Below are 10,152 nucleotides of genomic sequence, written 5' to 3' on the forward strand. Positions count from 1 at the left end.
GAGGACATACTGCTGTCAGGCTTCAAAGAGTGTGAAGTAGAAAAGAAAAAGGGTGAATTTTTGAATTTGTGAGAGGTGTTGGATTAACAGTCCTTGTGACTGAAGCTCTCTGTTCACCTGCAAGATTTTTATAGCATGGACAGTAGCAGTCCGCTGTATATATATTGCCTTGCCTTACAGGTCTTCAGTGTAGCATGGAAGAAACACCTTTGCAATGAAATGGTAATTGAAATCCTTGAGATAGCAAGACAGCATTGCAATGCTAGCTTTAGTTGTACCTGGGCACATGCTTACATACATAAATACATCCCATCTTTCTCTCTCTTTCTGTTTCTCTGCAATCTTCACGTTGCTTCTAAATGAAATGTCGTTATAACTGACCAAAAAAAAAAAAGCCAGTTCATGCTAATGGTTTGTGATTTGGATGCCTGTGCACTAGGTAATGACCAAGGGCACCAGATAGCCATCAGCTATCACCTTGCTTTGGCAAATGACTTGGGACCCACATCCTGCTGGGCTCAGTGGATCTACTACTTGTGAGTAAACGATTAAACGAATGTATGCAGGATGGGTCCATCAGTGGGTGTTAAAAGGGCTGGAGACAGATATGCCCTGCATATGTACTCTGCCCTTTGGTATCTACTTGTGCTACTGTGAGATGAAGGATATGAGGTAGATGGACCTGTGGTCTGACCCAGGGTGGTCTATCTTATGTTCTTATGTGACACTGAGCTGTGCAAAACCCCAGCACAAGTCCAGTGCACCATTTAAGTCTCATTTAGACCCAATTTTGAAGAGTAAGATTTGGTACATTGCTACAGAAAATGGAATTTCACCCTGTATACGCATGAAAAATATTTTCAGGATTGAGACCCTGGGCAGAATGTTAACCATCGGCCTACATGCGAAATAAACTGTCGTCCAGTCCCTAGTGAAATACATTTGAAATTAGAAGCAGCACATTTGAACTTCAGGCTGATAGAAACCCAACTTCTTGACAAACGGCATCATTTATAACATTAGCAGCAAGGGAATCACGGCTGGAAGCCCTTTGTGGATGATTGTGAACATATTCCCAGCATTTTTTACAGCTGGTTTTATAATCCAAAGAGAACTTTAATGCCTGAAATATAAAAAAAAGAAATGCCTAATGTTTACATAGCAGAAAAAACCAAATCGTCTCTTTAGAAAAAGAATCAAAGCAATCGCAAAATGGGCAAGCAGTCCCCGATGGAAACAACCCAAGCAGCATTGCTTCTCAGCAGCATCAGTGCCACTAGCTGAAGGTAAGAAGAATGATACTTTAAATTAAAATCATGTTCAGGTTCATGGAGTCACAGAGTTTAAGGCCAAAATGGATCATTACAATCATCTTGTCTGACCTCACAGATAGCACGTGTCATAGGATTTTACCCAGTAATTCCTCCATTGAGTCCAATAACAACTAGTTGCTCGAGCTCATATTGTTTAGCAAGACATCCAGTCTTGATTTAAGTCTCAATCGAGGGGAAAAAACTTACCATATCCCGTGGGCAAGATGTTTCTTTGGTTAATTACTCTCATGGTTAAAAAAAAAAACACAACCCATCTGATCTTTATTTCCAAGTTGAGTATTTTCTAACTTTAACCTCTAGACACTAGATATTTAATGCCTTTCTCTGCTAGAACTTTTTTGTCTCTCTCATTGGCAGTGGGCAACACAGTTTTACATTCATTTTAGTTTAGTTTTAAAGCGTTCCCGTCTTCTTCTAAAATGTTTCGCAGACATTTAAATCCTCACTCATGTAAACTCTGCGCATCTCAAGCCTGGTGTTTCTCAAGTTTTGTTTGCATGAACTCTCCGTTCGGTGTCCTGAGTAATTCTGGTTACACCGCTTCAACAAAAAGGTTTCTTTTCAAGCCAGGCTTTGGTTTCTTTAGCGATGACAATAACCATTTATCACTTCAGTAGATCATCACTTTGATTGTAAGCGTATTGGAAAAACAATAGTAGAAGATATTGTAAATTCTATTCTTGTTCTAAAGCTTATCCAGATTCTCCTAATAGTTCCTATCAGTGGTATTGCATTTCCAATCCTGAGATGCATCAGATTTTTTCTATACCAGAACACACATGGAAAGGCAATTTTTTCAGTCAGTTAAATCAGGGCTTCTAAGCAACTGGAGACAAAAAGCCCCAAGGGCTGTACCAGTGGGGGCCGTATGCCTGTGGGCTGCACCAGGCCAAAGCATGGGCTCCCTGGGCTACATGATGTGCCCCATGGGCCTGTGGCCCCGCTCCATCCCCTGCTATACTTTATACCCACACCCCCAACACGCAGCCCCAGGATCACCTTCAGCAACCCACCTGGTCACGCTGCACTGCCCATCCCCTGGGGTGGGAGCCAACAAAAGCTAGAGGAACGAGGGGGAGCCCAGAGACTGGCGCAGGGAGGGAAGTGGTAGCTGGGCAGCAGCCTGGGGGCCATAAGTTGCCCTGACTTAAATGTACAATTGCAGGTGCGTTTTGTGCACAAAAGGCAGGTGTGCAATTACTGAGATTCCATGAGTGCGCCAGGTAATTTCTCATAGAAATGCACCTAATTAGTCGACTGTTCATGAGGTTTCCCATACATACCTACTTATGGCAATTTTGGATGCAAATTAAACATTTGTATATAAACTGTCGTCATATTTACCAAACAGAAGCTTATGGCAGATTTGGAATGAAGCAATTTACTTGTCTGGCAATCTGCAATGGGTTGCATATGGATCGTTACAGTGTTACCAACCAGCAGTCGTTTGCAGAATAAGATTATTAGGGGCTGCATCTCGTAAGAGAGTTAAGAATCAAGGTTTAGATGAACTGTCATCTACCTTTAAATTCCCTAAAATCCATGGTTATGATCCAACCCATGACGAACCAAATGTAATTCCAGTTTGTTACGGTCAAAGAATATAATTTTTCTCAACTAAATTGTATGCCTGTTAAGAGAAAGTACAGTCAAATCTGTTATACGATCGTGGGGTCTCCTTATTGGTGGGTTTGGGCAGTCTTGTTCAGGGTCCCTCGAATAACGTTACTAGCTCTGTTTAACAGATCCACCTGTATTTCTTACTGGAAATATATACCAAATCAAGTTCCTGCATACAACTGGCACAAACAGGTTCCATTCTCCTGAGGCTGGAAATGTATATTCTCTTCTCTTTCTTACTCTGTCTCTCTCAATAGTTTCCTGATACAGAAGTCTTTCCCATTTTGGACAAATCTCATCCTCATTGTGTCTGTGGCTGTGATCCCCACATCCCCATTCGTTCCATAGGTCCAGGACAGTTGGATATATGAAAGTTTGCAGGAGTCCTGTTAGTGAAGCCTGCTAGGAAGGGAGGGGAACCAAGGGGCCACCCACTCCTTGCCCCATCCTGCAAACTTTCTTGGATAGTGGGAAATGTTGAAACATGGTGGAGTGACTCTAGGCAGCTGGTGCAAAGGGAAACGAGGACTAGGTTGCATCCCAGAGGGACAATCTAGCCCTGTGTGTATGGTTTCATGCTGAATTATCTACATGGTCATTTTCTTTTCATTCACGTAGGAACAAATTCTGGATGTAATAAGCACCTACAAGTTTGAACAGATTGGAGAGAGTCCAAAATTGTTTTATTTCATCCCCAGTACTACAGGGACAATAGCCACAGAACATACCTCCTGAGAATAAAATAAATAGAACAGCTTTAAACTGCTCTCTTTCCTGAGGTTACAGATGGGAAGCAGATACTGCTTTGTCTGCCTTTGGCATGTTTATTAGGTTTCAGGTGGGGAAAGGGTTTGAAAGTTTGGGGCAGGGGGGTCCCTCATTTGCAAAAATAAAATAAAAGCGTAGAAATAAAAATCAGAATTAGCAACGTTCTACTATGGCAAGGGTCATAACTTAATTCCACCGTGTGTCAGGATGAAGTATGTTCGTTTAAAGTGTGTTACTTCACCTAGGGTGAAAGGGACTTGGAAATAGGGGTTTTTAATTGACTTTACTATAGCCATTCTTGGAGTCCTGCCAGGCAGCGCCTGGGTAGTTCAACGATGAGGCCACAGTGTCTCACATAATGGGAGGTCAGACTACACCAAAGCTGGCCTTCCTTGGTCCAACATAATTATTCTTGCTAGGAAGGAAGATTTTGTGCAGGGCTTCTGCAGTTATTTTTCTCAGCGCCGTGTATATTACTAGCTAGGAAGGGGAATGGAAAGAGTCTCAAAGTATGAATGAGAGGACTGTGCAAAAGAGGGATTTCAGATTTACCAGGCACTAGGGAACATTGCAAATGTTCGGAGTTATTTGGAGAGAGCGGTCTCTGCTTGGGCATTGGACTATTACACCTATCTGGCGATAACCCCATGCATGCAGAGCATGCGTGGCACAATGCAGAGTCAGGCATTAGTTGAGCACATCTTCTGTTCTTGCTCTGGTTCTTTGTTTGTTCTACTTCATTTCCCTTTCACTATCTACCAGTTTTTCTTTAGATCACACATCAGGGCCAAATTCTGACCCCCCTTCCAAATGTTGAGCACTCCCTTAGTTTACAAGTCCTGTCCTGGTGATTACAGCAGAATTGTTCTTTCTTTGACAGATTTGCTTAACCGAAATAAGGGAATCCCAGCTTGGGAGTAACTATTATTTTCCCTTGGTTGTTCCATTCAGGGTTTCTTCCACCCTCTACGCTGCCTTCGGTCTGAACTCTCTCAGATGCACTTATTCCATTAGTCCTTCTTTTTCTTCATAGCTTTATCTAATCAGTGCATTGCTTCCCTTTCTGTTCGGTCGTGCTCTGACGTATCTGTCATCTTTTCCATGAAGTTCCTAAACGTGGCGGGTATATCTGAAGGCCACTTGGAAACACTGCTTCACACTCCAGATCTGCCACCACCTATCAGTCCTCCACCATTTGCTTTTTCGCAGGTTCTCCAAGCGGCTTCTCCCTTTATTACTGTCGATGTGGACCAGGGTTAGGAGCAGCGCCTTCCTAGATTGCGCTCGGACTCAGTTTTACCTGCCTCCTATTTCTGTACTAAATCTTGAGGTTCAAAGTCACGATTACACATTGTTTAATTTAATTTATCCTTTTATCGCGCTTTCTTTTTCAGACGGCTCCTTTGTTTTTATCTCCCCTGCCACCAAATGCCCTACTCAAGGAAGCCTCTAGTTGAACTCTGGGCTCTCGTGGAAGTAAGCTGATTAAAGCGAGCGGAAATCTTTTCTTGGTATGGAAACTGAAGCCAGGCCCCTGAATGAGGAAGGCACATGCCTCGTGGGATTTTGTTTTCCCACCTCCTGTACATTTAATTTGTTATCCCTGTGCTTTCTTGTATTTGATGGCTGCCAGGCAAATGTATTGTGCATTGTACTGTCCTCAGTGATCACACTTTCCTGTGTCTCATTTTCTGTCCATAAGTAACGCCGCTCACATCTGAAACTCATCTTCCGTACTAACGGATCTATTGTCCCCTTGATATGTACGTGTAACTCCCACTGCTGTCAATAGGAATTACATGTGTGCATCAAGGAGAGAAAAATCCCTTGTGTACTCTCTTCCCCTCATTATCTTGGCATAGTCAGTTCTGTAGATGTCTCATCTAGGAGCCTTTTATTCTCTTGAGTGTTGTGTAGTATAGCAAGTTGGCTCTTAGGATCAGCAGTCTTACTCTTGAGGTGTTTAACAAGTTGATTCAATGGGCACGTGTACCTTCCTGTATATCTTCATGCAGTCACAGCCGCATCTTGCAATCTTCACACGCCAGATGATAGATCTCCTTATTTCGTTCTCATGCTTGAGTCTTAATTCATAACTAGCCCACCCCGAAATGGATTGAAAATGAAGCAGGGAAAAATGTCAAATCAGTAAGGTTGGCAAGCTTCCTTTATCACATACAAGGAGTCCCAGGTCTAACCCAGACACCAAAACCTTTTCTTCCCCTACAGCGGCTCCAGGAATAGCTACAAATAACTTAAACCAGATATTTGCATTCTCTCACAGATCTGATGGAGCACCTTTTTTATGGGCACTTTAAAATTATGTTGATTGCCTCTTAACAGGAAGAGATGGGTGCAATAGCAGCTAATTTGTTAGTAAACGTTAATTCTTTCTGAAACATAAGTAATCAGGGGTGGATGGGACAAGACGGGGAGGGGGAATCACACGCACATGCATGCGCACATGCTCCATATTAAATTGTATTCTCCTTACCAGATCACATGATGCTTTTGCAAACACCGAAGTGCTTGGAAGGAAGGTTGCAAATCACACAAGCCACTGTCATACTTCTCTAAATGGAAAATATACCCAAGCAGATTAACTCAGTCCATTGGACAATTGTTCACCCAGTAAACTGTCAGTGACCACAATTTATGACGGCTGGCTAGCAGGAATTCAATTGGTTTTGGAAAGAGGCTAGACTTTGAGACACTGAATCACGTTAGTCTTCACAGTCCAGAATGTAAGGGAGATATTTTCCCTAGACATTGAAATTAGCAGGTGATGTTTTTAAGTCAAGAAGAAAAGCTGCCTGCTTTTGGGGTATATATAATTTTTTAAAAAGCAGAAAGAGAGGCAGGAAAAAAAAATGCAACTCTCCGTCAGACTATAAACCTACTGTGAACACGTTGAATAAATCTTTTCCCTCCCCTCGAACTAATGCTGTGCCTTTTTTTCATAATCGGTCGTGGTGGTGGTAGACTTCTTTTGACAATAGTAGTGGAACTTGTCATGCTAATAAAGTTATTTGAGAGAGCAAAATTGCATGCACAGCTACAGCTGCAGGCCAGTCAAGAGTCAACAGTTCACAAGTTTTTACAAGAAAAGACTTGAATGTTAGTCACATGGAGCCACTTTAAAAAAAAAATGTTTAGAAGGAGAAACCATCTCGTCTCTAAGGCTCTTGAGATGTTATATATGTAGCTATAATAATAGCGGCCTTTCAGCACATGACAATAATCTGTTCCAAAATTCACTGCTCAGGGTGAAATCTTGGGAGGGTAAAGTTAGGGAAGATTTTTATTTTTTCCTATCACAGTGCCTCTAATTGTGGCGTGTGCTGTCAAAAGCAGTAATAGCACATCGTACATATGCATCTAAAAAAATGCTGTGCATGCATTTTATATTATATAGCATTCAGATATGCCTGATCAAATGGAAGATAAAAGCTGTAACCTGCTAAGACTGTAAGCCCTGAAAACAGTAAATAGGTGTGCAGAGTTTAAGACAATGATGTCCTCCTGGTCCTTGATTAAACCGTGTAGGTACTGATGCAAAACTAATATTAATACATCTCCTCCAAAGTCAAGGATGCATTAAGTAGAATGATATATTTGTTTTATTCCTTAGGGGAGAAAAACATTTGTGAATCCACCTGAATACTTGAAAGGCCGGCTTTTCAGCCCCGATATACACTACACAGTGTATCAGGTACGTTTTGCAAATGTATTTGCACGCATTTGTGTACATCAGGGAGCTGAATGACTGTCTGACTGGGGTCTTGAAAATAATGATCTTATATGCACATAATACACCTGAGAACTTTTCTATATGTAACTGAGCTACATCCAAAAACAACGGAGGAGGACTTAAATGATGCCCCGGATTCAACATGGCTGAAAATAGTTAAAACTGAGATTTAGCATTTATTACCGTTGCTGTACAGCGTCAGACTTCAGAGCGCTCGTCAAACTTTAGCTAAGCTGAGCGCAGCTCTCTGGGTCTGTTCCGAGTCTCGCACAGGTTTTATACCAAGGGATCTTCAATTTAGTGGAGTTAACTGTATTTTCCACTGCTGTGAGATCTGAATTAGGTTGAATGTATCCCATCCTGCTCCCCCCACTCCCCTAGGAGGATCTGGCCTAAGATTTACTTACGTTTTTAATAAAATTATTCTTGCTAGGTTATGGAAGCTGACTTTCACACAAACTGCTTTCCCTCGGGCGGGACATCCATCCCTGTTTCAGTCAATCCTCCTCCTCCTAAGTTTACCCACAGCAAACATAGGGCTTGTCATGGAGCTAGACCCAGGCCTATAAGCAGCAAATGAAAGCTCAGAGCGTTTGACTAACTCATTTATCCCTTTGCTAAAGAGGACCCTGAAGAGGAGCTTTGTTCCTTTCGAAGTTCTTCCCTTCTTATTCCCTCCGTCTGCTTTCCAGCATGGCTAAGGCGGCCCCGGCCACACCATCTCCTTGCCTCTGGCCAAACCAGCTGTTTCCCTCTCAGTCCCAGGGGTCTGGGACAGAAGATTCATAAACTGGTTTGACCCAAATCAGTTAAGTCTGATGGTATACAGGCAGTCCTCGGACTTACAACACAGTTGGTGCCTGAAAACCATGTCTTAAGTCGAAGCGTCATAACTCAGAACTGATTTTCCCCATAGGAACAACGTTATAAATGGGGGATTGGTTCCTGAACTCAGGCCCGATACCCTATTTTCACCAAAAATAACCCAGAATTTTGTACTCAGTCAATTATAGATGAGTAATATAATGACATTAATGCAGGTATATTGTAAATAGCAATCATATGGATTTGGAAGGACTTCTTTGAGGTGACTTTGATGGACTTTTTGAAGGGCTCTTACCTGGAGTCTTCTCAGGAGTCCTGGCTGCAGGTTTTTCTGGAGACTTGTCTGCTTTCTTAAAGAAAGTGTGCAAGGAAGTTTGGACAGACGTTCTCCAGGGAGATGGGAGACACAGTGAACTTGTTTGCTGGCGTGGCGTGGCATCGGATCAAGCATTGATAAGTCCAAACTGATGTTAGAAAGTTGAAACAGGGTGTCAATTGATAAATGTTGTAAGTGCTGTTCCTTGTAACACGAAATGTCGTATGTCAAGGACTGCCTGTATTCAACCCGTGTGTAGATGAAACAAGAGACGTGTGCGCACGACACTTTAAAGCAGGTGAAATGCTTTTGCAGCGCTTTAACGGTCTCGGTGTTTGCATGCCTTGGCGACATATTGCACATGAATTCCAGCCGCTGCAGGAATTCAGCGGTGTAATGAGCCTTAAACGTTTTGGGGCGCAGCAAACTAAAACTCCTTTAAGAAGTTTTAGCTTGCTGCCCCTACAGCTGCAGAGCAAAGCACCGGGCTCAGTGCAGCTCACGGGCTCTGCAGGAAGCCCTGCAGGCCGCCTGGCAGCAGCCTGGGAAGGCAGCTCTGCCCAAGAAAAGCAGGGAGCCTGATCTTGGTTTTTTTTACCCCCTTGGAGCCTGCCTGAGCTGTGTGGAGGCCCGATGCTTCCCTCTGTGGCTACGGTGCCCCCGGGACTGCCTGAGCCATGTGCCACTGCTGCCACGGAGGGAAGCACCATCCCCTGCCGCAGCCCAGGGACCGCTCTGCCCGCCAGCAGCTCGCCCTTCTCTCCCCGTCGAAGAGGCCGGTAAGTCAGCGGGGTGCATGCCCAGCACGAGTGGGTTTAATCAGCCCTAAGTTAAAGCAGTGTTTTTTGAAAACCCACCGCTTCAATTTAAGCACCCTGCCGTTTCATCTCCACAACGCCCCCCACCCAGGTTTGTCTTAAACCGGCCCTTTGGAAACTGAACGTCTGTTCCCTTAAACCAGCGTTTCTCAACCTTTGAAGTACCAAGTACACCCTAACTTCTGAAAATGTTAATCAGCACCCCACCACTCAATTTTCCAGGGGGTTTTATAGTTACAGACTAATGTGTGCCATCTGTTGGAAGAAGGGCTGTGTAGATAAGGCCGTGATATGACAGATATCTGATGTGGTGTGAGGTAGGGCTGCCACCTTTTACACCAGGGGTGCACCACTCACGTATGTACCTGATGTTGGGCAAACCCCATTACGCTGCCAAATGATTACTGGGGAACTTAAAGCATCGCACCCCAATATTTTGTCATAGTTTTGAGAGGAGAGGGGTGCTCCTACCGCAGGTTGCTTCAGCATTTGGGAACACCCAAAAGTTCCCTGCCTCTGGAAGCGGCTGGGGCTGTGGGTGAGCCGCCGCCGCCGCCTCCTTCCCCAGCGCGGGGAGGGGAAGCCCCTGGCTCGGCGCTGCTCCTTTAAAGGCTGGCTGTCAGTCCTCGCCCGATGGGCCGGGCTTGGGAGGCGGGGACTCGGCGGGGCTGCACCGAGCGCGCTTCACCTGCGGTCCAGAGCGAGCGGAGCGGAGCGCAG

The 10,152-nt window shown here is 44.1% G+C and overlaps 1 protein-coding gene across 1 annotated transcript in view; it reads left to right on the top strand.

Moving 5' to 3' along the window:
• CDH4 (cadherin 4) overlaps nt 1–10,152 on the top strand; it is a 759,836-nt gene that overhangs the window by 135,010 nt on the left and 614,674 nt on the right. Inside the window, exon 4 of the mRNA XM_006025923.3 lies at nt 7,354–7,434. Coding sequence (XP_006025985.2) covers nt 7,354–7,434 — 81 coding nt within the window. The remainder of the gene's footprint in view (nt 1–7,353; nt 7,435–10,152) is intronic.

This window comes from Alligator sinensis, unplaced genomic scaffold, assembly GCF_000455745.1.
Source record: "Alligator sinensis unplaced genomic scaffold, ASM45574v1 scaffold1046_1, whole genome shotgun sequence".
Lineage (NCBI taxonomy): Eukaryota > Metazoa > Chordata > Crocodylia > Alligatoridae > Alligator > Alligator sinensis.